General features: G+C 51.7%; 1 protein-coding gene across 3 annotated transcripts in view; it reads right to left on the bottom strand.

The window, feature by feature from the left end:
* LOC133344705 (nebulin-like) overlaps positions 1 to 24,460 on the bottom strand; it is a 103,514-nt gene extending 79,054 nt beyond the window's left edge. Inside the window, exons 1-19 of one of the 3 annotated variants that reach the window (XM_061554774.1) lie at positions 24,288 to 24,460; positions 14,400 to 14,538; positions 12,849 to 12,936; positions 9,989 to 10,195; positions 9,345 to 9,485; positions 7,866 to 7,973; positions 6,933 to 7,037; positions 6,623 to 6,727; positions 5,757 to 5,861; positions 5,298 to 5,393; positions 4,852 to 4,956; positions 3,456 to 3,563; positions 3,216 to 3,329; positions 2,699 to 2,896; positions 1,950 to 2,054; positions 1,673 to 1,771; positions 1,451 to 1,555; positions 790 to 897; positions 348 to 659 (exon numbers count right to left, since the gene is read on the bottom strand). In XM_061554774.1, coding sequence (XP_061410758.1) covers positions 348 to 659; positions 790 to 897; positions 1,451 to 1,555; positions 1,673 to 1,771; positions 1,950 to 2,054; positions 2,699 to 2,896; positions 3,216 to 3,329; positions 3,456 to 3,563; positions 4,852 to 4,956; positions 5,298 to 5,393; positions 5,757 to 5,861; positions 6,623 to 6,727; positions 6,933 to 7,037; positions 7,866 to 7,973; positions 9,345 to 9,485; positions 9,989 to 10,195; positions 12,849 to 12,936; positions 14,400 to 14,509 — 2,319 coding nt within the window. In that variant the 5' untranslated portion in view covers positions 14,510 to 14,538; positions 24,288 to 24,460. Of the gene's footprint in view, positions 1 to 347; positions 660 to 789; positions 898 to 1,450; positions 1,556 to 1,672; positions 1,772 to 1,949; positions 2,055 to 2,698; positions 2,897 to 3,215; positions 3,330 to 3,455; positions 3,564 to 4,851; positions 4,957 to 5,297; positions 5,394 to 5,756; positions 5,862 to 6,622; positions 6,728 to 6,932; positions 7,038 to 7,865; positions 7,974 to 9,344; positions 9,486 to 9,988; positions 10,196 to 12,848; positions 12,939 to 14,295; positions 14,539 to 24,287 lie in introns of those variants that run through there. The other 2 variants (XM_061554775.1, XM_061554776.1) reach the window with 2 other exon arrangements.
* Positions 24,461 to 26,611: the final 2,151 nt, after the last annotated feature.

Below are 26,611 nucleotides of genomic sequence, written 5' to 3'. Positions count from 1 at the left end.
GAGGTGAGTATAATATAGAATATCAAACATGGCTTTACACATGAGAGAACAAGGAACACGAAATAGAGAAAGAGCAAAGATGTCCCGCATTGTCACCGTGAAAACGACACCTCAAACGGAAAGGGCAACACGCGAAGGAAGCAATAAAGCTGGTGCAAGACAGGAGCAGGCAGAATGGTCTCATTGGGCCCCCTCGTCGTGACACAAAGACAGAAGGGCACTCAAGAATAAGAGAAATAAGTGTAATACGGTGTGGATAGTGAACAAGAACTGGAGTTTCAGATCAGCACTGCCAGATGGTTCCTTGTGAGCACGAGAATCGCCCTCATTCGTTGCACATTCCTCACGTCGCTCTGCAGGTCGTAGGCCTTGCGGGCGTGCTGTCCCGTCATGTAGTCGGGTGGCAGCACGTAGCTGTGCAGCCGCGTCTTGTAGTCCACGTTGCTGGCCATGGCCTGGGCCTTCTTGGCCTCCACGACCTGCAGCATGTCCATCGGCGTGTGGTAGCTGGTCTTGCCCTTCTCATAGCCCTTCTTGTACTCGCGCTGACTCTGCATCTTGGCCACACGCATTGAGTGAACCATCTTGGGGTCGTCCTGCAGGCTCCGGGCCCCGATGTGCTTGCCTTTGTCTGCCTCGTACTCCTTCTTGTACTTGCGCTGCACAACAGTCACCACAGCCACAACCACTGTGAGATGTCTGAAGATAACCCGGGCCACCTTTGCTTTCTGATTCTTAATGCGCTGCAATTGTTTGCGTGATTGTTCTGTGTGGGCGCTTGTTACTCACATCGCTCACGATGTTGCTGGAAGCTCTTGCAGCACGGAAAGGAATGGCATCAGCCTTCAGGTCATAACCCGTGGCCTTGTTTTCTTCATAGTCAAATTGGTAGCATTTCTGGTGAGAAAACATTGCGATACCGACCACAATCAAAGGCATCACTCGGGTAATGTCGTGCTGTATTTGTGCATTCATATGGCTCTTAAACGCCTCAACAACTGAAAAAATATTCCGTCACATCTCATCTCAAACATTCCAAGGGGACCCCCCAGTGGCAACTCTCCCTGTGTGGCGCAGCTGACTTACCAGCTTGCCTGCACGTAGTCTGTCAGTAGGGAGCGATGATTGCTATGTATAATCCCAATTGAGTAATCTTGCGGGGAATCTTTTGATTGGAAAATTTGGACCGTGACGCCGGCACACAATGACCCATTCATTTCCAATTACGTCACGGGATCTTTAGCGTCCGCTTTAAAGCAGACGGCACTTATATTATGGTTAATACACCGGCTGTTAGAAGTATCATTATTGTAGGCAAACAAGCAGAGGAGAGTTGTGGCAGTGAGTGTGAAACTCTGAGTGATCACTACCTATGATCGGTATTGAAGTGGTGAGTGAATGAGTGATTACCCCATGCGTTGAGGTGGCAAGAGAGTAATGGGCTGCTTACATTACTCAGATTGATGCTGTTGACCTTGGCCTGCAGCAGCTGGGGTTCATCTGCATCCATGGTGTACTGGTGCAGGCGCTTCTCACTATCTGCCTTGTACACGAGCTGCTCGCACACGCAAATGTACACGCACAGAGCCATCAGGAAGAATAACAAACGGTGTTTGAAAATGAATGATGCAGGAGGGTCATTCACGGCAGAACGGAACACTCTGACACGTACTTTACTGCAGAGCTGCTTGTTGGATTTGGCCTTCACCAACTCTGGCGTGTCCTCCACCTGGGTGAAGGGCTGCTGCTGAGCTGGCTGTCTGTACTTCCTCTGTGGGAGCAGCAAAGAAACATCTCAGCACCTCGTTTCTGCACAGAGAAGCGCAGGTTGTGGACAGGACAGGCGGAACGCTGAGTCGGTGGGAGCACAGGCGACGGTGCCTGCCCTTGTACAGGTGTGCACCGTCGCTGGTGGCCTTGCAGGTGCGGAGATAGGGGAGGTGACGCACCTCACTCAGGATGCTGCCTGCGCGCTTGACCTTCTCAACGTCCACGGAACCCGAGGTGACCCAGCCCACCCCACGCATCCAGTCCATGTCCGACTTGTACAAATTCTGCAGCACGCACATATGTAGCGCGCACCATGACATATACATGACTCGTACGACATACGCACCATCACGTCACATTGTCTACACACACTTCTTGTTGTAGGGACATCTATTTCTTAATTTATCAATTAAAATATTCCGCTGAACCATCCCTTGAGCCGGTATGCCTTGTTTACAAGGGTGTCCCGGGTGTTAACTCACACGTACATAACAAACATGTCACGACACATGTACACACATTTACATGTACAACTTATGCAGTTTGCATTCATGCAATGTATATCTCACCCAGTCAAACACACACATAAATACAAAAGTAAGTGATACACATGGCCGGTTTATGTAAAAAGCATTAGCACTATGGTGGTCGCATATATTGCGTGAGCGAGCTTTAATCACAGATTTAAATCAGCTGGGACTGGCGGCACGAGTTGGTGGGTCTGGGAGATGGTTCCATGCTGATGCAGCTCTGTGCGGGTTTGGTGACAGTTAAACTGTTGTGCCTGTGAGATCGAAGAGTGGAGTTATTGTTGGAGTCAAACGAGAGATGTTGAGTTGATGAAGAGGGTGGCATATCAATGGAATGATGATGATGTCACTGCCTGTGCGATCAAAGTGCAGTGCTCAGTGTCAGTGGTGGCTCGTACATCACTCTGGAGGTCATAGGACTTGCGGGCCTGCTGTGATGTCACACAGTCAGGGGGAAGTACGTAGCCATGTTGGCTTGTCTTGTAGTCCAAGTTGCTGGCCATTTCCTGCGCATTTTTAGCTTGAACCACGTGAACACTGTCCGCCGGCATGTGAAACTTAGTCTTGTTCTTCTCATATTCCTTCTTGTACAGATTCTAAACAGACGATACAATCAATCAAACAAGGCTTTATTTGGGCCCCTAATAACACAACATGAGGAGCTGGAATTAAAGATAATTTTTACTGCATGTATTACCATGTGAGAACATAATCAATATATATTAACATAATGCACGTGTCTACACACCAAACACCACCATGGCAGGCTACGGATAACCTGGTTCGTGGTGGAATGTGACTTGCGGGCTTGCTACGCTTGTTCACAATAAACAATTAAAATGTATCTGTAACTTTCTCTTGCATGTGCGTCATGCATAGTGATGTGAACCAACGCACCAAAGACAATGCACCCACCTCACTGCGGTTCTTGGAAACATTCATGGAATGGCGGATCTTGGGATCATCATCCACGCTCTGCATGCAGGCCGCTTGGCCTCGGGCCTGCTCGAATGCCCGCTTGTACTCCACCTGCAGCACAACGAATCACCAGCTCAAGGTCAGAGACACTCCCGCAAATCCACGTGGCTATAAACCAATGAAAACATTGGTTTGTGTGACAGCAATGAGTGTGTACCAGGGCAGTTTAAAACCCACATTGCTGGCAATCTTGCACTGGGCCTTGGCCACCTTGAGTGGCAGTGCATCCTTCTGCAGACCACACTGTTTGTCCTTCATGTGCTCCCAGTCTGCCTTGTACTGGATCTGCACAAGTCCACAGAGGCCACAGCACCAACATTAACACACAGCAGTGCAACAATGGCCTCTGCTAGGAAATCCCCAACCATACGCATTGTATAATGCATTCATTGTGCATGACAACATACACGCATATGTAACAGCCTTCAGGCCCTGTGCTGAGTACCAACTCATAAGACTCTCAATGATAACAAAAAAACTAGCTTTGTTCGCGTCACTGCCTCAGTCTCATCACTCACCTTACACCACTTATCAGATACCACTTACAGCACACCAGCCACTCACCACTCACTCATATGACATTCATCACTCAACAGACACTGACACTAAACAGATACTCACGACTCACTACTCACCATGCATAACACACTGATCAGACCTTCTCCTACTACACTGGTCAACAACAAAAAAAAAAGCATTTTTTTCTGGCCTGGACTTTTGCAGCTGTTTTAGACTAATTTCAGGGTGCCGATTCCAAATCTGATCTCAGATTTGCTCTATCACATCTCATTTTATGCTATCGGCATACCCCATTTTCATTGATTTTACCCGAAATTAACTCTGTCACTTATGATTGCAAGTTGTTGCGAGTCAGTGACTGCTTTAGTGTTAAAATATGGTGCTGTATTTTTAGGATAGTGTGTTTATAATATCATTTTATGTAGATATCCACATTTATTTAATATTTTTCTTCTGCAGTTTTTATTGAAAATGCAATATTTGATATCTGATAGATATTTGGAATCAGCACCCCAAAATTGCCTTAAAACCGTTGGAATACCTTATGCCAGAAAAAGTGTGTTGACCAGTGTTACCGAACACCACTCATCACTCACCAGAGAATGACACAATCCAGACACTCATCACTCATCAGACACACATCAGACACTCACCACTCACCAGACTATCAGCACTCACCAGACACTAAACACTCACCAAACGCTAAAACTCAAAAGACACATACTAGACACCTTGCCAGACATTAACTGCTCACTAGACACCACTCAGCAGACACTAACCACTCATCTGACAAATGACACACACCAGATAATCACCTCACACTCGCCACTCACCACACACGCGGAGATGACAGAGTAGCATTTTTATAAATATCAACCATATGAAGAATCTTACATTAAAATTACGTTCATCGGTCATTCCAACAGAATGAACGGATGTAATTCGAGTGGCATGAGCAATGGAAACTCCTGAAGTGTACACCACGGGTTCGATAGGCTAGTGCCTCCCACATGGCTCTGCCTGTCAAGCACAGTTGTGGCACCTGTCAGCTTACCTGAGACAGATTGTGCGCGTTGATCTTGGCGTTTGCCATGTCCACGTAGGGTGTCTCGGCCCACTTTCCCTTAACGTCCTTGTTATAGGCCTCGCGATACTTCAGCTGTGTACACAGACACACGCACCCCCGAGCATACACGATGTGTGTTTGTGTTCCACACACGCTCGGCAACCTCTGAACCGCGAACAACAAGGATATAATCAATCTTTCTCTTTAGCACGTTGGCGAGCATTTAGCTGTGCGTTGTAGCAGCTGACAATGCCAAACTGAGACATTCCATCGGCCCTGTTTTGCATAAACAAACAAAACGATTAAAGAAAAAAGTCAAAGAAAGAGACAAGAGGCTAAAACTGGGGTCGTTTGTAACCCAACTGGGAAACGGAGAGAAATGTGAGTGAAAGGGTGGCGCAGGTGATGGGTGAATATCACAAAACATTACTGACATCACTGCCTTGCAGAAAGTTCTTCTTAGCCTGCCGCACATCAGGGGGGTCTGCCACTGATGTGTATGGAGCATCGCCCTTCTGTTTGTATTGAATCTGTCGCAACAAAGACATGCACAAACACACACAGACGTAACTCGCATTGCAATTGGCCAGCAATATGGCTGGGAAATCTTAAACTGTTAAGTTTAATTTATCGATTGTGAAATCAAGTATTTAGTTAAATAAATCAGTTAAATAAATCTCTAACAAAATTAGTAGACAACACACCTCCTACCCATATGTGTTCTCCAAAATAAAAACTGAAAAGGATTTTTTTTACACATCCCATCAGCAGTATGACCTTCTGGGAGTGCTTATTTGCAGCAACAGTGCTATGTTCTGAATTATTTTTGTGAGCCAGCTTTTAAATGACACAGTTCCATTGAGCCATCTGCAAAATAACACGGTGCCACATACGTCGCTAAAAATCTTCTGTGCGGACGCGACGCGCCGGAGCTCCGGGCTGTCGGCGTACGGAAAGAAGGTCGCTTTCTCGTCTTCGTATTCAGCCTTATACGCATTCTATTCACACGCACGCACACACACACATGCCAACACACGCGCACGCATGTGGACACACGAATAACATTTGCAAATACAGAAGAAATCTGGTAATTCGTGGTAACTTCGGGGGACCTACTAAATATTCGAGTCGTCATACTGTGCTTCAGATTATGGGAGGAATTAGCCGCTCCTGGTAGAGATCCAAAAATCCACGACAAAAATGTGGATTTTAGCCCCCAGAGATTATGGGAGTGGCCATGAACCACGCAGCGTGTATTTTCGTAGTTTCATGAATTTATAAGGAAATAGTGCTCCCAGAACCATAAAAGGCCACAGCTTTAGCCCTAACTATGGGTGAGAGAATGTGGTCATGATCGTTCCAGTGGCAACACAAATGCAGTTGTGTGGTTTCCCCAGCTGGTTGCCCACCAATTATTTTTTTACGAAACTTTTTATTATTTTACCAGATGAGGTCCACTGAGCTGTATAGCTCTTTAACAGAAGTGACCTGGCCACAAATAATAGAAAATGTATAGCCATAATATACTCGAAACACATGTTTATAAATGTGTAGGAAAAACCGGAGGAGAAAAATCCACACGACCACAGGTAGACCATGCAAACTCCAAATATATAGGTGTTATGGTCCGGATCGAACCCACAACCTCCTGTGTACCAGGCAAGGTAGTTAAGATCTCGCCACCGTGGCAAGGTACTCTTGCTTGGAGTTTAAAGTGAGGACTGCTGATGGTCATTGTGTATCTAGAGTGCTGGGTCACCTTGCTGTAGAGTGCCGAGTTTTTTAGCGCGTGTACAAACTCGGGCGCATCAGGAGGTAGTTGAAAATGCTCCTTCATGTCTTCATATTTTTCTTTGTACAAAATCTGGCCATGCACACAAATATAAAAAATTCAGGTGCATGGCTTATTTACACCACGTTTCTCACCTCCAGCTGTGACACACAATCTGTGCTGTAAAGACCAGGCATGCACACACGGCTTTTAACGCAGAAGCATGAGAACAAAACAACCGTTGTGAATTTCACTCAGTGTTTTGGCGAACAGGCTGCTGCTTAGCAGGGCGCAGTACCTTGCTGACCATCTTGGACACTTTGGCTGCATGCTCCACATCTCGGCTGGTGTTGTCTAGGTGGCACACGTTTTTCATCTTCTCCCATTCTTTGTGGTATTTCACCTGCACGGCACCACACGGGGGGGCTCATAAGGCAGGCAAGCGGCGGCGGAGCAGGATGTGTAGCAGCTGTGAACCTCAGCCCAGTGCAATCAAGCCAACGTGATTTCCTGCCCAAATGAATATTGAGGCAGTGTTCATCTCCTGTTTATAGCATTGAGCAAGGGGTTGGAAATTTCACATTCCTATGACGAGGGCAAGTCTTTCATTGGGCAACCAGTGTTTACTTCCCCACACCATGTTTCAAATGTTATCGACCCCGGGGGGTTATATTATTGTTCTTATGCGTATTTACCCAGCAAAGCCTCACTGAGTCTCAATATTTTTCAGGAGGGTCCTGCCAAGTTTTCACAGGAGGGGGCGATTTTGCTGCTGTGTGTCATCCCAATTGAGTAAATCGCAAGTAATATTTCAGAATTAGCATTTTGGCCAATACCAGCTATACTGTATTTTTTTAGCTATAAGAGGAAGCCGGAAAACCCCGATGAAGCCATGCAGAACAGGGGAGAACATACAAACTCCACACAGAAAGGTGCCTCAGTTGGGAATCGAACCCAGGCACTTGCTGTAAGGCATGAGTATGATCACTGCACCACACTGCCGCTCGCCCTGGGCTGATGGGCTGAGTCAAGCCCCAACCAGCATTTGAAATTGGAATCTTATGAGTTGGAGCCGCTCACTCTGCCACTGAGTTTATTGGCTCACACATGTGATGTAGCAAGTGCTTGATGGTTCCTCTCCATGGTTATGTGACGTAATTATTGTATATAGATGATGAGTTATTATCCAACCAATTTGTACTGTGCGTACAAAGCAGTCGGTGTGTCATACCTCGCTGATCTGGTCCTGTGCCCGCTTGGTTCTCTTGCGCTCAGGAGTGTCTGTCACGATGCTGAACCCGATGGCTTTGTTTTCCTCGTAGTCCTTCTTATACTTCAACTACACCACCGCAAGGTGCACGGCACGTCCACAAACAAACACAGCGCAGCCAGGTCAAGTTCATGGTGACGCGATATTATCTGTCTCACCTGATGTGCACGAGCTTGTGGGTTCCATCTCGACCCTGATGCCTGTATATTTGGAGTCTGCGTGTTTTCCCCAAGGTGGCATGGATTTTTCTCCGGGTTCGCCGGTTTTTCCCTCCGCGTTTATAAATATGCTTTTACAGCATTTGGCTGCTATACATTTCCATATGATAAGCCACTTGCATGAGCTATTATAATTTATGGCGTGGTCGCTTATGAAAAATAGCTATATAGCTCAGTGGGCCTTATCTGATAAAATAAAAAATAGCTTAAGGATTTTATTAGTTTAATTTTGTTTGACAAGGTGACAATTAAAAAAATCAGGAAAGTGTTATTTGCAACAAGACCTGAGCAACAATGACCCTATCATATATCAGCCTGTGGAATGAGTGCACACGAACAACACATGCTCTTCTGGTACAGTATATTGTACAGGTCCTTCTAGAGAAGCAAGTATTGACCCCAAATGTAACTGAATATATTAGACAAATTTCTCCCTTCATATAGGTGTCCCTCCACATATAAAAGTGAAGTATTCTTTATACATCCCATCAGCCACATGACCCTCTGGGAGTGGATGAATTCAGCAGCATTGGTTCACAACAAAATCAAACTCGAGACCGCTTTTGACATTCAGTGTCTCATCAGCAGTCAGGCTTGCTTGGACTAATGCTGGTGAACTGCCAGATGTCTATAGGCAAGGACCCTCTCAGTTAAACTTGTGTCCTATATGTCATATAGGACATGGGCCCTATATTACAAGGGCGCCACGGCGAAAAGTTCACACCCTCGCCTAGTATGCAGGACACGTGGGTTCGATCCCCACTCTGACGCCTGTATATTTGGAGTTTGCATGATCTCCCTGTGGTCGTGTGGATTTTTATCTGGGTACTACGTTTTTCCCTCAACATTTAGAAACAAGCATTGGCTGCTATATATTCCTACATATGCCACTTTGTTGAGCCATCATTTATGGCCAGGTTACTTCTGAAAAAGAGCTATATAGCTCAGTGGGCCTTAGCTGGTAAAATCAAATTTTAAAAATATGTTTTATAGTACGCAGAGTCATATAATGCATAACACAAAAATAATGAGCGTTAATGTGGACAATCTAGGTTACACAATAAATAAGCAGATGATACACCACCTTCCCATATCTGTCAAGGGTACTGTCCCAGGCGCTGATGGGTTCATATATTTTTGTAGCAACTGCATTCGTGACTTTTCTCTTCCACAAGACCGCACAGCACCTTTGATGAACTCACAGCTTAAGCAAGAACGTTACCGTGCTGTAGAGATCTTGTGCTTTCTTGCTGTGCAGCAGGTCCACAGTGAGGTGTTCACTCGGAGCTGCGCTGACATCTCTGGCTGCTTTCCTCTCTGGCCTGCTCTGCTGGGTGCTTCTGGGTCCATCGCTTGCTCCGAACTGCCCACCGACACACACAGAGGCATCACTCTTTCATGTACGATACGAAACAAACCAGTAACACGGTCAAGCCATGGGAAACCACTGGGATCGCTTCCTAACACAGTTTAATCCATACACCACAGGAACTGCATTTGTGTGCTTAAGTGGCAGCAGGAATTTATTTGTACCGATATCTGGTGCTGTTATTACATTAAACTTTTTTGCAATAATCTGCACAGATTTAATAATAGGCCTGGGCTGACAGAAAAGTACGTCACGGTTTCCTCTGTGGAAAAGGTTGTGACCTTAGAAGTAATGTAGCACAAATACAGATATAAACCACCGTGCATATTACATTAAATGATTCTCAACTAGTTTTATCTAATTTTGACAGTCTTTGGATGCACCAAAAAAAGTTTAACACATTTGTGAAATGCAATTCTGCAAAGGGTTTTTCAAGACATAGATTGCAAGCATGTGTGCGTTAGGTGGCATGGCAGGCAGGGATCAGTCAGGAGTACCTTCTTGGTTACAATTTCCTCCACTTCCTCCTCCTCCTCTTCCTCTCCCCCCTCATCGTACGGGATCTCGGTGATGATGGTGCGCTCCGTCACCGTTCCTGGAAGCTGTTTGGTGAGCTTCGTCTCTGTGACGGTTGTTATCTTCGTGTAGCCTCCAACCTCCTCTTCAAACTCTTCATATGACTTGGATTTTCCTACTGTTGTCCACTTTACACATCAGACACACACATAGACAGGACGTCCTAAGTGCGCAAGGCAGAACCTTCTCTTCTGAAATCCACAATGCACGAATATCATAGGACCTCCTTTGCCAGTATCAAAATATAACAATAGGTTTTACCCTTTCTGGCAATAAAACAGGTGTAACGATGTTAAAACACCAAACAGAAACCTTTTGCAAGGAATTATGTCTGCATTATGTTTTATTTTTATTATTTTATTATTTCCCTTCTACGTGACGTTACCGAAAGAACCAAGAAGATGAATCCCTGCAGTCACGAAATCTTTAAATCGAAATTTAAACAGTGTTTTCTCATTTGACAATAAAAAAAATATATATATACTTTCGACACTGCTCTGCATTTCACATTTCAATGTAAATTACAATCCCATGCTGTTGCTACACAGCATGTTGGTTGGTATACAGCAGTAACGGATGATAATTCGTTTTTACATTTGTCTTAGATGTTAATTAAAATGAGCCGCATATATAAATATCACTTTGTGTGTAACAACAAATGATTATCAATATAAGAGACTGTGTAAAATGAAAAGGGAGGTTTATTTTGGTAGTTACTTAATGAGTCGGCTAAGTTGTCTCACTCGGTAAATGCCTCTGACAGCAAAGGAAAGGCATGCCTCTCATTAGGTTGCGTTCTCTCACTGTTGGGATGGAGGCCCCATTTGACACCCCCCCAGGGTGTGAGCAATAAATAGCGGCCTACTGTGGCCACGTGGCGCTGACTCAAGCTTCGTGCGTTTCCTATGAGCTGGACAATCCCAACAGCCTCGTGTCTAAAGCTCCATCTGAAGAATTGTCATGACGCACCATCCCTATCTGATCAACAACTGTCTCACTACTTGAAATAAGAATCAATGGTCGCTACAAACCTATACCTGCACAGAATAAATTAAGCAAATCCGACTCCTTCCCATATCTACCCTCCACGTGAAAAAATAAAGTATTATTTACACATCTCATCAGCAACACGGCCTTCTAGGAGTGCATAATTTCAACTGTGATGGTTTAACACAAAAAGACACTGGAATGTTCTCCATATTTAGTGTCTCGTCATCAGTCAGGCTTTCTTGAACCAATGCTGGTGAACTGTCAGATATTTATAAGCACATCTAACAGAGATGATCTTTGCCTATCTGGCAATCCACCAGCAGAGACACAGAATATCAAAACCAGGTCCAGAGTTTGTATTGAACCGATGCGGTTTAATTTATGCAATCCCAGAAGGCCGTGTGGCTGCCGGATAAGGTGTTGGCGATATGTTAACTATCTCGCTTGGCATACAGTAGATTGTGGGTTCAATCCCAACCCTGATGCCTGTATATTTTTGAGTGTTCATGTTCTCTCCATGGTCACGTGGATTTTTCTGTGGGTCCTCCGGTTTTTCCCTTCACATTTAGAAACATGCGTTTTAGAGTATTTGGCTGCTATAAATGTCCACATGATAAGCCAATTCATTGAACAATAATTTGTGGTCAGGTTCCTTCTGAAAAGAAGCTATATAGCTCAGTGGGCCTTACCCGGTAAAATATAAATAGTTTAGTTGAATAGTTTCTCCGTGAAAAACACAGATAAGGGAAGTTAGCATTCATTTTGTTACATTCTCCACAATGACGTCAATCATTGTTGCGTTATAAACATGAAAGGTGCCAGTGAAAGTCGAGACATTTTGAGTTAATGCGGGACTAGGATTCGTGCACGTTATGGAGGAGGCTTAGCGTGTTTAGTCTCTTCAGGAGAGATCACAGTGTGACCAGCTGACACACATCCCAAGGGTCTGCATACCACCTTATGGCTCTTATCCACGCAAACCTTCCACCCTCTTCCCCTAGCCCAGCGCACACATAAGCACTTCAAGGTCACTTTCACTTCAGACTTAAATATAGACATTTTATCCCAGCCCTGTACATGCATAGTGCAGTAGGAAAGGTAAACATTATGGGAAGACTGTCCCACATAGAGGTATTTCATTGTAGTACGTGGAATGGTGGCACGATCATTAGTGTAACGTGCTATGAACCCGGTGACCTGGTTTCGATTGTTGGCAACAGCTATCATCAGTCGTGAGAAATATCTGAACCGGTTCTGGTACCCCTTTACCAATCCGCACTGACCACCAGCCTTGTGAAATATGGCCATACAAACCCCATGGCTGATAGCACGAGGTAGCCAGCAGTGAATTGACAAAAGGGCTGTACATTTTTCAGTGATACTGAATAATTATCTTTCCTGAGCCTTCTTCTTGGTTCTTTCGGTAAAGTCACGTAGAAGGGAAGTAATAAAATAATAAAAATAAAACATAATAAAATAAAATAATTAAAAATAAAATAATTATTTTATTTTATTATGTTTTATTTTTATTATTTTATTACTTCCCTTCTACGTGACTTTACCGAAAGAACCAAGAAGATGAATCCCTGCAGTCACGAAAGCTTTAAATCGAAATTTCCTGAGCCTATGTGGCCAAATCCGAATGCTACAGGAGCTCTCCAGAAAATGGGCAGTGTGAATTTATCAAAATCCAGAGCCACCTTTTAACACAACGATGTCCGCTGCCACCACACTATTGCTGCAATCACCGGTAACAATGGTGTGTATACAAAACGTTGGGTTCAGCAATACCTCAGGTGAATCGATATCGTATTCCTCTTTGTGCACTTCTGTGACCGCATACTCGCCCACGCGGCGAGACATGTTGGTGCAGCCCAACCTAGGGTGCAGGAAGGACAATTGCACCCAATCACACACACACATTACAACCACATCATGATTTGGTTTTAATACAACGCCCTTCATGCATTTTCAAAATGCTTTACACACAATTAGCGACGGACATCTCATCTCATACATTTTAAAGTGCACCCCCAGTGGTAGCTGCCCCTGTGATTCAACGCTTAGCCAACACGGAGGCATTTGTTTGCCAGCAAATGGAGATTATTGATATGTGTAATCCCAATTTATTCATTTATGGGTAAATTAGCATTAGTAAAATTTGGACCATGACGCCAGCACACAATTTTCTCGTTTCGAATAACGTCAGGCAATCTTCAACATCCACTGTTAATACACCCACAGTAATAACCAGGGTGGCCTGTCGAATTAAAACCGCAAACTGATGCAACATGCAGGGAACGCGTGACTGCTAGGTCATGCAACATGCACACAAATAATTATCAGCCTCCTGCCATACACGAGGACCGAAGACACACGCCAGTGAGCGACCCACATGTCATGTGAACAAACGAATAACAAAGAAACCTGTCAGCACTTGGTCCATTAGCACAAATGCTTTTGTCAAATTATATTGTTGGCGTTCCACAACCACACAATCCTCACTCACTGAGCCCCCTCTCCCCACTCCGCTAATCGCCACATCTAATGACTCTGGCATATCTTTTCCTGCTTGGCATGATATCGTTTACACAAAACATGCATTTAAAGTAACGTTCTTGTGTACTTGTCCCACTAGTTTTGTCATGACAATAGCAGCAGTTCCTTTCAATATCTAGGACTGCAAGAAGACTCAAATCCGGATCTCTTTATCAAATACACATTTCCAAGTATTTAAGTCTTGTAAATTGCAGTCAAAAGTATTGAGAACAGTCAATTCCAAAGGACACACTCATTACCGTAAAGCATAAGCGAGTATTATTTTCCAACAAAAGCTCAACACATTCGTTAATAAAAATGCTGTAGCCTCAAAAGGGAAATAACACAATAAGGCGACACTATGGGCAATGGACCTTCTCCATAGCACATTGCCAGAAATATTTTAGGCGATTGCTCAAAATGTTACCGATAATATATATTTATCCTTTCAAGACCACAATGTTAAAGCGAATGTGTTGAGTTTTTTTTTTCTTGTGCATATGCACCACTTCTATTGCAGCAGCATCGCCAAACGTCTTTAGTTTGTGACAAGGTGCTTCAATGTAAGAAGTTAACACAACTTCCTTTCACACCTATTTTTTTAAATATATACCGCTTTTTGTACATTATCTGTCAAACCAAGAGCATCGATAAGAACAACTTTATAAACATACAATTATCTCGTAACTAGTACTCAACTTGAGATATCAGCAGGGGTTACCGCAGTGTGAAGATTTGCTCAGCACTTTGAAGTCAGCGAGGTCCTGTTAAGCACCCAGAGTCCTTCACTTGCACTTGACCAACCTCACTGTGTCCTCCTCGCGGGCTCCATGCATCCATCCACTCTCAAGTCCGTGTGTCCTGGGCAGCTCCTTCGGTCCGCCGAACCTCGTCACATGGCAGGTGCTGCCCATTCTCCTGGGGACCTCCGTACAAGAACCCGCTCCATTTTGGGCAGACAAACAATCCTCCTTCAGGGAAAATACGGACATTTATAACTCGTCTCTAGACACAAGCCAACCATGCAAGGCCAGATCCAGAATTATCCAGACCCATGTAATGTTTTATTTCAATATAGTGATCTCTGCAAAACAACATTTGTTAAATAACAAAAACTGCAGTGGATTCCAGATATTGATTATGAGTCACTTGTGTGTACAGTGTGTAAGGATGATTTTGAATACATGTACAGTAGATATCAAGCAAATCTGAAATCTGAATCCCCACTGTCAGCAGGATTTTTTTTAAATGTGATGCGTGTGTTTTTAGGATACATTCGCTGCTGTGCCATGCATGTTTTTTGTAGGCTTCCAGCCACTACGAAAGATATCGTTTTTATTACTCAGCCAAATGGATTTCATTTGTCCTAGGGCTTTGACCCATAATGATCTTTTATTGAACTGTCCCCAAGGAACATCAGGCCAAATGGAGAAGCGTTCACGTTAACCAAAACAGCCCCTTGTGCAGCACTGTTATCCATCAACTAAGTCCGCACTTCTCAATCGGTGTGGAAGTCCCAGCTGTGCTGCCGTGGAATTGTTGGTATTATAGGAAATAACCTCAAGCCTCCGTCCCTACCCACATCCCGCACTCCCCTCTCCATGGGCCCTGTGTTGCACACGCGCAGTTAGACGTACAGACACACGCAGAAACAAACACAGAGACAGAGGCACAAACACTTATACACCTAGATACAACAAAGTGCCACCCAGGCACACAGTGGGTTTGTGGGGGTGCCACCCGGGCACACAGTGGGTTTGTGGAAGTGCCACTCGGACACACAGTGGGTTTGTGGGGGTGCCACCCGGGCACACAGTGGGTTGTGGGGGTGCCACCCGGGCCCACAGTGGATTGTGGGGGTGCCACCCAGGCACACAGTGGGTTTGTGGGGGTGCCACCTGGGCACACAGTGGGTTTGTGGGGGTGCCACCCGGGCACACAGTGGGTTTGTGGAAGTGCCACTCGGACACACAGTGGGTTTGTGGGGGTGCCACCCGGGCCCACAGTGGGTTTGTGGGGGTGCCACCCGGGCCCACAGTGGGTTTGTGGGGGTGCCACCCGGGCCCATAGTGAGTTTGTGGGGGTGCCACCCGGGCCCACAGTGGGTTTGTGGGGGTGCCACCCGGGCACACAGTGGGTTTGTGGAAGTGCCACCCGGGCCCACAGTGGGTTTGTGGGGGTGCCACCCGGGCCCACAGTGGGTTTGTGGAAGTGCCACCCGGGCCCACAGTGGGTTTGTGGAAGTGCCACCCGGGCCCACAGTGGGTTTGTGGGGGTGCCACCCGGGCCCACAGTGGGTTTGTGGAAGTGCCACCCGGGCCCACAGTGGGTTTGTGGAAGTGCCACCCGGGCCCACAGTGGGTTTGTGGGGGTGCCACCCGGGCCCACAGTGGGTTTGTGGGGGTGCCACCCGGGCACACAGTGGGTTTGTGGAAGTGCCACCTGGGCACACAGTGGGTTTGTGGAAGTGCCACCCGGGCCCACAGTGGGTTTGTGGGGGTGCCACCCGGGCCCACAGTGGGTTTGTGGGGGTGCCACCCGGGCACACAGTGGGTTTGTGGGGGTGCCACCCGGGCACACAGTGGGTTTGTGGAAGTGCCACCCGGGCACACAGTGGGTTTGTGGGAGTGCCACCCGGGCCCACAGTGGGTTTGTGGGGGTGCCACCCGGGCCCACAGTGGGTTTGTGGGGGTGCCACTCGGGCCCACAGTGGGTTTGTGGGGGTGCCACTCGGGCCCACAGTGGGTTTGTGGGAGTGCCACCCGGGCCCACAGTGGGTTTGTGGGGGTGCCACCCGGGCCCACAGTGGGTTTGTGGGGGTGCCACCCGGGCCCACAGTGGGTTTGTGGGGGTGCCACCCGGGCACACAGTGGGTTTGTGGAAGTGCCACCCGGGCCCACAGTGGGCTTGTGGGGGTGCCACCCGGTCACACAGTGGGTTTGTGGGGGTGCCACCCGGGCACAAAGTGGGTTTGTGGGGGTGCCACCCGGGCACACAGTGGGTTTGTGGAAGTGCCACCCGGGCACACAGTGGGTTTGTGGGGGTGCCACCCGGGCACACAGTGGGTTTGTGGGGGTGCCACCCGGGCACACAGTGGGTTTGTGGGGGTGCCACCCGGGCACACAGTGGGTTTGTGGGGGTGCCACTCGGGCACACAGTGGGTTTGTGGAAGTGCCACCCGGGCCCACAGTGGGTTTGTGGGGGTGCCACCCGGGCACACAGTGGGTTTGTGGAAGTGCCACCCGTGCACACAGTGGGTTTGTGGGGGTGCCACCCGGGCACACAGTGGGTTTGTGGGGGTGCCACCCGGGCCCACAGTGGGTTGTGGGGGTGCCACCCGGGCACACAGTGGGTTTGTGGGGGTGCCACCCGGGCCCACAGTGGGTTTGTGGGGGTGTCACCCGGGCACACAGTGGGTTTGTGGAAGTGCCACCCGGGCCCACAGTGGGTTTGTGGGGGTGCCACCCGGGCACACAGTGGGTTTGTGGGGGTGCCACCTGGGCACACAGTGGGTTTGTGGGGGTGCCACCCGGGCACACAGTGGGTTTGTGGAAGTGCCACCCGGGCCCACAGTGGGTTTGTGGGGGTGCCACCCGGGCACAAAGTGGGTTTGTGGGGGTGCCACCCGGGCACACAGTGGGTTTGTGGGGGTGCCACCCGGGCACACAGTGGGTTTGTGGAAGTGCCACCCGGGCCCACAGTGGGTTTGTGGGGGTGCCACCCGGGCACACAGTGGGTTTGTGGGGGTGCCACCCGGGCACACAGTGGGTTTGTGGGGGTGCCACTCGGGCACACAGTGGGTTTGTGGGGGTGCCACCCGGGCACACAGTGGGTTTGTGGGGGTGCCACCCGGGCACACAGTGGGTTTGTGGGGGTGCCACCCGGGCCCACAGTGGGTTGTGGGGGTGCCACCCGGGCACACAGTGGGTTTGTGGGGGTGCCACTCGGGCACACAGTGGGTTTGTGGGGGTGCCACCCGGGCCCACAGTGGGTTGTGGGGGTGCCACCCGGGCACACAGTGGGTTTGTGGAAGTGCCACCCGGGCACACAGTGGGTTTGTGGGGGTGCCACCCGGGCCCACAGTGGGTTTGTGGGGGTGCCACCCGGGCACACAGTGGGTTTGTGGAAGTGCCACCCGGGCCCACAGTGGGTTTGTGGGGGTGCCACCCGGGCCCACAGTGGGTTTGTGGGGGTGCCACCCGGGCACACAGTGGGTTTGTGGGGGTGCCACCTGGGCACACAGTGGGTTTGTGGGGGTGCCACCTGGGCACACAGTGGGTTTGTGGGGGTGCCACCCGGGCACACAGTGGGTTTGTGGGGGTGCCACCCGGGCACACAGTGGGTTTGTGGGGGTGCCACCTGGGCACACAGTGGGTTTGTGGGGGTGCCACCCGGGCACACAGTGGGTTTGTGGGGGTGCCACCCGGGCCCACAATGGGTTTGTGGGGGTGCCACCCGGGCACACAGTGGGTTTGTGGAAGTGCCACCCGGGCCCACAGTGGGTTTGTGGGGGTGCCACCCGGGCACACAGTGGGTTTGTGGGGGTGCCACCTGGGCACACAGTGGGTTTGTGGGGGTGCCACCCGGGCACAAAGTGGGTTTGTGGGGGTGCCACCCGGGCACACAGTGGGTTTGTGGAAGTGCCACCCGGGCCCACAGTGGGTTTGTGGGGGTGCCACCCGGGCACACAGTGGGTTTGTGGGGGTGCCACCCGGGCACACAGTGGGTTTGTGGGGGTGCCACCCGGGCACACAGTGGGTTTGTGGGGGTGCCACCCGGGCACAAAGTGGGTTTGTGGGGGTGCCACCCGGGCACACAGTGGGTTTGTGGAAGTGCCACCCGGGCCCACAGTGGGTTTGTGGGGGTGCCACCCGGGCACACAGTGGGTTTGTGGGGGTGCCACTCGGGCACACAGTGGGTTTGTGGGGGTGCCACCCGGGCACACAGTGGGTTTGTGGGGGTGCCACCCGGGCACAAAGTGGGTTTGTGGGGGTGCCACCCAGGCACACAGTGGGTTTGTGGAAGTGCCACCCGGGCACACAGTGGGTTTGTGGGGGTGCCACCCGGGCACACAGTGGGTTTGTGGGGGTGCCACCCGGGCACACAGTGGGTTTGTGGGGGTGCCACCCGGGCGCACAGTGGGTTTGTGGGGTTGCCACCCGGGCACACAGTGGGTTTGTGGAAGTGCCACCCGGGCCCACAGTGGGTTTGTGGGGGTGCCACCCGGGCACACAGTGGGTTTGTGGAAGTGCCACCCGGGCACACAGTGGGTTTGTGGGGGTGCCACCCGGGCACACAGTGGGTTTGTGGAAGTGCCACCCGGGCACACAGTGGGTTTGTGGGGGTGCCACCCGGGCACACAGTGGGTTTGTGGGGGTGCCACCCGGGCACACAGTGGGTTTGTGGAAGTGCCACCCGGGCACAAAGTGGGTTTGTGGGGGTGCCACCCGGGCACACAGTGGGTTTGTGGAAGTGCCACCCGGGCACACAGTGGGTTTGTGGGGGTGCCACCCGGGCACACAGTGGGTTTGTGGGGGTGCCACCCGGGCACACAGTGGGTTTGTGGGGGTGCCACCCGGGCACACAGTGGGTTTGTGGGGGTGCCACCCGGGCACACAGTGGGTTTGTGGAAGTGCCACCCGGGCCCACAGTGGGTTTGTGGGGGTGCCACCCGGGCACACAGTGGGTTTGTGGAAGTGCCACCCGGGCCCACAGTGGGTTGTGGGGGTGCCACCCGGGCACACAGTGGGTTTGTGGGGGTGCCACTCGGGCACACAGTGGGTTTGTGGGGGTGCCACCCGGGCCCACAGTGGGTTGTGGGGGTGCCACCCGGGCACACAGTGGGTTTGTGGGGGTGCCACTCGGGCACACAGTGGGTTTGTGGGGGTGCCACCCGGGCCCACAGTGGGTTGTGGGGGTGCCACCCGGGCACACAGTGGGTTTGTGGGGGTGCCACCCGGGCACACAGTGGGTTTGTGGAGGTGCCACCCGGGCACACAGTGGGTTTGTGGGAGTGCCACCCGGGCCCACAGTGGGTTTGTGGGGGTGCCCTCCGGGCCCACAGTGGGTTTGTGGGGGTGCCACCCGGGCCCACAGTGGGTTTGTGGGGGTGCCACCCGGGCACACAGTGGGTTTGTGGGGGTGCCACCCGGGCACACAGTGGATTTGTGGGGGTGCCACCTGGGCACACAGTGGGTTTGTGGGAGTGCCACCCGGGCCCACAGTGGGTTTGTGGGGGTGCCACCCGGGCACACAGTGGGTTTGTGGGGGTGCCACCCGGGCACACAGTGGGTTTGTGGAGGTGCCACCCGGGCACACAGTGGGTTTGTGGGGGTGCCACCCAGGCCCACAGTGGGTTTGTGGGGTTGCCACCCGGGCACACAGTGGGTTTGTGGAAGTGCCACCCGGGCCCACAGTGGGTTTGTGGGGGTGCCACCCGGGCACACAGTGGGTTTGTGGAAGTGCCACCCGGGCACACAGTGGGTTTGTGGGGGTGCCACCCGGGCACACAGTGGGTTTGTGGAAGTGCCACCCGGGCACACAGTGGGTTTGTGGGGGTGCCACCCGGGCACACAGTGGGTTTGTGGGGGTGCCACCCGGGCACACAGTGGGTTTGTGGAAGTGCCACCCGGGCACAAAGTGGGTTTGTGGGGGTGCCACCCGGGCACACAGTGGGTTTGTGGAAGTGCCACCCGGGCACACAGTGGGTTTGTGGGGGTGCCACCCGGGCACACAGTGGGTTTGTGGGGTGCCACCCGGGCACACAGTGGGTTTGTGGGGGTGCCACCCGGGCACACAGTGGGTTTGTGGGGGTGCCACCCGGGCACACAGTGGGTTTGTGGAAGTGCCACCCGGGCCCACAGTGGGTTTGTGGGGGTGCCACCCGGGCACACAGTGGGTTGTGGAAGTGCCACCCGTGCACACAGTGGGTTTGTGGGGGTGCCACCCGGGCACACAGTGGGTTTGTGGGGGTGCCACCCGGGCACACAGTGGGTTTGTGGGGGTGCCACCCGGGCCCACAGTGGGTTGTGGGGGTGCCACCCGGGCACACAGTGGGTTTGTGGGGGTGCCACCCGGGCACACAGTGGGTTTGTGGGGGTGCCACCCGGGCCCACAGTGGGTTGTGGGGGTGCCACCCGGGCACACAGTGGGTTTGTGGGGGTGCCACTCGGGCACACAGTGGGTTTGTGGGGGTGCCACCCGGGCCCACAGTGGGTTGTGGGGGTGCCACCCGGGCACACAGTGGGTTTGTGGGGGTGCCACCCGGGCACACAGTGGGTTTGTGGAAGTGCCACCCGGGCACACAGTGGGTTTGTGGGAGTGCCACCCGGGCCCACAGTGGGTTTGTGGGGGTGCCCTCCGGGCCCACAGTGGGTTTGTGGGGGTGCCACCCGGGCCCACAGTGGGTTTGTGGGGGTGCCACCCGGGCACACAGTGGGTTTGTGGGGGTGCCACCCGGGCACACAGGGGATTTGTGGGGGTGCCACCTGGGCACACAGTGGGTTTGTGGGAGTGCCACCCGGGCCCACAGTGGGTTTGTGGGGGTGCCACCCGGGCACACAGTGGGTTTGTGGGGGTGCCACCCGGGCACACAGTGGGTTTGTGGAAGTGCCACCCGGGCACACAGTGGGTTTGTGGGGGTGCCACCCAGGCCCACAGTGGGTTTGTGGGGGTGCCACCCGGGCACACAGTGGGTTTGTGGAAGTGCCACCCGGGCCCACAGTGGGTTTGTGGGGGTGCCACCCGGGCCCACAGTGGGTTTGTGGGGGTGCCACCCGGGCACACAGTGGGTTTGTGGGGGTGCCACCTGGGCACACAGTGGGTTTGTGGGGGTGCCACCTGGGCACACAGTGGGTTTGTGGGGGTGCCACCCGGGCACACAGTGGGTTTGTGGGGGTGCCACCCGGGCACACAGTGGGTTTGTGGGGGTGCCACCTGGGCACACAGTGGGTTTGTGGGGGTGCCACCCGGGCACACAGTGGGTTTGTGGGGGTGCCACCCGGGCCCACAATGGGTTTGTGGGGGTGCCACCCGGGCACACAGTGGGTTTGTGGAAGTGCCACCCGGGCCCACAGTGGGTTTGTGGGGGTGCCACCCGGGCACACAGTGGGTTTGTGGGGGTGCCACCTGGGCACACAGTGGGTTTGTGGGGGTGCCACCCGGGCACAAAGTGGGTTTGTGGGGGTGCCACCCGGGCACACAGTGGGTTTGTGGAAGTGCCACCCGGGCCCACAGTGGGTTTGTGGGGGTGCCACCCGGGCACACAGTGGGTTTGTGGGGGTGCCACCCGGGCACACAGTGGGTTTGTGGGGGTGCCACCCGGGCACACAGTGGGTTTGTGGGGGTGCCACCCGGGCACAAAGTGGGTTTGTGGGGGTGCCACCCGGGCACACAGTGGGTTTGTGGAAGTGCCACCCGGGCCCACAGTGGGTTTGTGGGGGTGCCACCCGGGCACACAGTGGGTTTGTGGGGGTGCCACTCGGGCACACAGTGGGTTTGTGGGGGTGCCACCCGGGCACACAGTGGGTTTGTGGGGGTGCCACCCGGGCACAAAGTGGGTTTGTGGGGGTGCCACCCAGGCACACAGTGGGTTTGTGGAAGTGCCACCCGGGCACACAGTGGGTTTGTGGGGGTGCCACCCGGGCACACAGTGGGTTTGTGGGGGTGCCACCCGGGCACACAGTGGGTTTGTGGGGGTGCCACCCGGGCGCACAGTGGGTTTGTGGGGTTGCCACCCGGGCACACAGTGGGTTTGTGGAAGTGCCACCCGGGCCCACAGTGGGTTTGTGGGGGTGCCACCCGGGCACACAGTGGGTTTGTGGAAGTGCCACCCGGGCACACAGTGGGTTTGTGGGGGTGCCACCCGGGCACACAGTGGGTTTGTGGAAGTGCCACCCGGGCACACAGTGGGTTTGTGGGGGTGCCACCCGGGCACACAGTGGGTTTGTGGGGGTGCCACCCGGGCACACAGTGGGTTTGTGGAAGTGCCACCCGGGCACAAAGTGGGTTTGTGGGGGTGCCACCCGGGCACACAGTGGGTTTGTGGAAGTGCCACCCGGGCACACAGTGGGTTTGTGGGGGTGCCACCCGGGCACACAGTGGGTTTGTGGGGGTGCCACCCGGGCACACAGTGGGTTTGTGGGGGTGCCACCCGGGCACACAGTGGGTTTGTGGGGGTGCCACCCGGGCACACAGTGGGTTTGTGGAAGTGCCACCCGGGCCCACAGTGGGTTTGTGGGGGTGCCACCCGGGCACACAGTGGGTTTGTGGAAGTGCCACCCGTGCACACAGTGGGTTTGTGGGGGTGCCACCCGGGCACACAGTGGGTTTGTGGGGGTGCCACCCGGGCACACAGTGGGTTTGTGGGGGTGCCACCCGGGCCCACAGTGGGTTGTGGGGGTGCCACCCGGGCACACAGTGGGTTTGTGGGGGTGCCACTCGGGCACACAGTGGGTTTGTGGGGGTGCCACCCGGGCCCACAGTGGGTTGTGGGGGTGCCACCCGGGCACACAGTGGGTTTGTGGGGGTGCCACCCGGGCACACAGTGGGTTTGTGGAAGTGCCACCCGGGCACACAGTGGGTTTGTGGGAGTGCCACCCGGGCCCACAGTGGGTTTGTGGGGGTGCCCTCCGGGCCCACAGTGGGTTTGTGGGGGTGCCACCCGGGCCCACAGTGGGTTTGTGGGGGTGCCACCCGGGCACACAGTGGGTTTGTGGGGGTGCCACCCGGGCACACAGTGGATTTGTGGGGGTGCCACCTGGGCACACAGTGGGTTTGTGGGAGTGCCACCCGGGCCCACAGTGGGTTTGTGGGGGTGCCACCCGGGCACACAGTGGGTTTGTGGGGGTGCCACCCGGGCACACAGTGGGTTTGTGGAAGTGCCACCCGGGCCCACAGTGGGTTTGTGGGGGTGCCACCCGGGCACACAGTGGGTTTGTGGGGGTGCCACCCGGGCACACAGTGGGTTTGTGGGGGTGCCACCCGGGCACACAGTGGGTTTGTGGGGGTGCCACCCGGGCAAACATGTGGGTTTGTGGGGGTGCCACCCGGGCACAAAGTGGGTTTGTGGGGGTGCCACCCGGGCACACAGTGGGTTTGTGGAAGTGCCACCCGGGCACACAGTGGGTTTGTGGGGGTGCCACCCGGGCACACAGTGGGTTTGTGGGGGTGCCACCCGGGCGCACAGTGGGTTTGTGGGGGTGCCACCCGGGCACACAGTGGGTTTGTGGAAGTGCCACCCGGGCACACAGTGGGTTTGTGGGGGTGCCACCCGGGCACACAGTGGGTTTGTGGAAGTGCCACCCGGGCCCACAGTGGGTTTGTGGGGGTGCCACCCGGGCACACAGTGGGTTTGTGGAAGTGCCACCCGGGCACACAGTGGGTTTGTGGGGGTGCCACCCGGGCCCACAGTGGGTTGTGGGGGTGCCACCCGGGCACACAGTGGGTTTGTGGGGGTGCCACTCGGGCACACAGTGGGTTTGTGGGGGTTCCACCCGGGCACACAGTGGGGTTGTGGGGGTGCCACCCGGGCACACAGTGGGGTTGTGGGGGTGCCACCTGGGCCCAAAGTGGGCTTTTTGGGGTCCCACTCATTGCCAAAAGCTCCCGCCACCCGATGTGCCCCCCACCCGTGGGACGGGCCGAATTACTGTGTTTTGTAACTGTTGTGTTTCGTTTACGACCGTCAAATACCTCGTTTGCTGGTTGTGCAATATTCCTCAAATATCTCGTTCTATTCCAATAATGATGTATTCGTTTTGTTGCTGCTGTGCTCACAAATCTCCCTTGGAAATTCGCCGGACGACTGGCTAAATGAGATCATCCATGTAACAAAACGAGTACACCGTAAACTCTCATCCCTTGGACGTATTGGCAATGGGCCGTCTGTGAAAGAAGAGCTTCATAGCTCATCGGATTCATCTTCTTGGTTCTTTCGGTAAAGTCATGTAGAAGGGAAGTAATAAAATAATAAAAATTAAACATAATAAAACAATTCTCACGACGTTTCGGCCACAACGCAAGCAGCCATCCTCAGGTGAAAACCAGGTCTGTCGAGGCGACAGCGTCTGAATGACACAGCACACGTGCTTGGAGCATATATATATAAGCTGGGTTGGAAGGGGGGAAAAGAGCGCCTTGACAAAAGAATATGCATATCAAGAGGCATTTAGCATATTTATGGGAAATGCAGGTATTTGATTAGTACTACTCATGCCCGTGCATTATGCAGGATTAGCAGCATCAAAGGGAAGGGATATGGGAAATGCAGGTATGTGATTAGTACTACTTATGCCCGTGCATTATGCAGGATTAGCAACATCAAAGGGAGGGGATAGGGGAAATGCAGGTATGTGAATAGAACTACTTATGCCCGTGCATTATGCAGGATTAGCAGCATCAAAGGGAAGGGATATGGGAAATGCAGGTATTTGATTAGTACTACTCATGCCCGTGCATTATGCAGGATTAGCAGCATCAAAGGGAAGGGATATGGGAAATGCAGGTATGTGATTAGTACTACTTATGCCCGTGCATTATGCAGGATTAGCAGCATCAAAGGGAGGGGATAGGGGGTAGCATTAATAAAGGGAAGGAGTGTTAATAGTATGTAGCTGCAGTAACTAAAACCACCACGTAAACAACTAAAGTATAAACTACATAGTATCATCAGTATACTAAATATACTCTACAATAAGCTTCGTAAAAAAAATATTATATGCTTCCATCTAAACTTTATTCTCTTACATCACACGAGTCTACACTGTACTATATACCCCTATAGACAAACCCAACATTAAATTATATACTGTATTGCTATAAACCACCCTAAACCTTATACATTGTAATATTGCACTATGTATTATTCTACCCACCCTAATGTATATCACACTGCTGTATATTGACTATACAATTACGATACTATATATTACTTTGTACATTGTATTAAGCATATAAATGTTATACTATTTGTTATTATACACTGTACCATTGACCGTCGTGTGAAAGATACTAAGAGGAAGCAACGAAATATGTCAATGGGTGAGTAGTGAGGGGAAACTCAAAGAAATAGTATAACATTTATATGCTTAATACAATGTACAAAGTAATATATAGTATCGTAATTGTATAGTGAATATACAATAAGCTGAGTTACAAACAGTAAGTAATACATTACAATTCTACGTCGTAAAAAATATATAATATGCTTCCATCTAAACTTTATTCTCTTACATTACACGAGTCTACACTGTACTATATACTGCCATAGACAAACCCAACATTAAATTATATACTGTATTGCTATAAAGCACCCTAAACCTTATACATTGTAATATTACATTATGTATTATTCTACCCACCCTAATGTATATCACACTGCTGTATATTCACTATAAAATTACGATACTACATGTATTAACACTCCTTCCCTTTATTAATGCTACCCCTATCCCCTCCCTTTGATGCTGCTAATCCTGCATAATGCACGGGCATAAGTAGTACTAATCACATACCTGCATTTCCCATATCCCTTCCCTTTGATGCTGCTAATCCTGCATAATGCACGGGCATGAGTAGTACTAATCACATACCTGCATTTCCCATATCCCTTCCCTTTGATGCTGCTAATCCTGCATAATGCACGGGCATGAGTAGTACTAATCAAATACCTGCATTTCCCATAAATATGCTAAATGCCTCTTGATATGCATATTCTTTTGTCAAGGTACTCTTTTCCCCCCTTCCAACCCAGCTTATATATATGCTCCAAGCACGTGTGCTGTGTCATTCAGACGCTGTCGCCTCGACAGACCTGGTTTTCACCTGAGGATGGCTGCTTGCGTTGTGGCCGAAACGTCGTGAGAATTGTTTTATTTTTATTATTTTATTACTTCCCTTCTACGTGACTTTACCGAAAGAACCAAGAAGATGAATCCCTGCAGTCACGAAAGCTTTAAATGGAAAAAGCTCATCGGATTCCTCCAGTCCCAATGCAGAGTCAGTATCACGTGGTAGGC

This window comes from Lethenteron reissneri, chromosome 20 (genome assembly GCF_015708825.2).
Source record: "Lethenteron reissneri isolate LAM-NWPU_2019-01 chromosome 20, ASM1570882v1, whole genome shotgun sequence".
Lineage (NCBI taxonomy): Eukaryota > Metazoa > Chordata > Hyperoartia > Petromyzontiformes > Petromyzontidae > Lethenteron > Lethenteron reissneri.
This window is presented reverse-complemented; position numbering and strand designations above follow the sequence as displayed.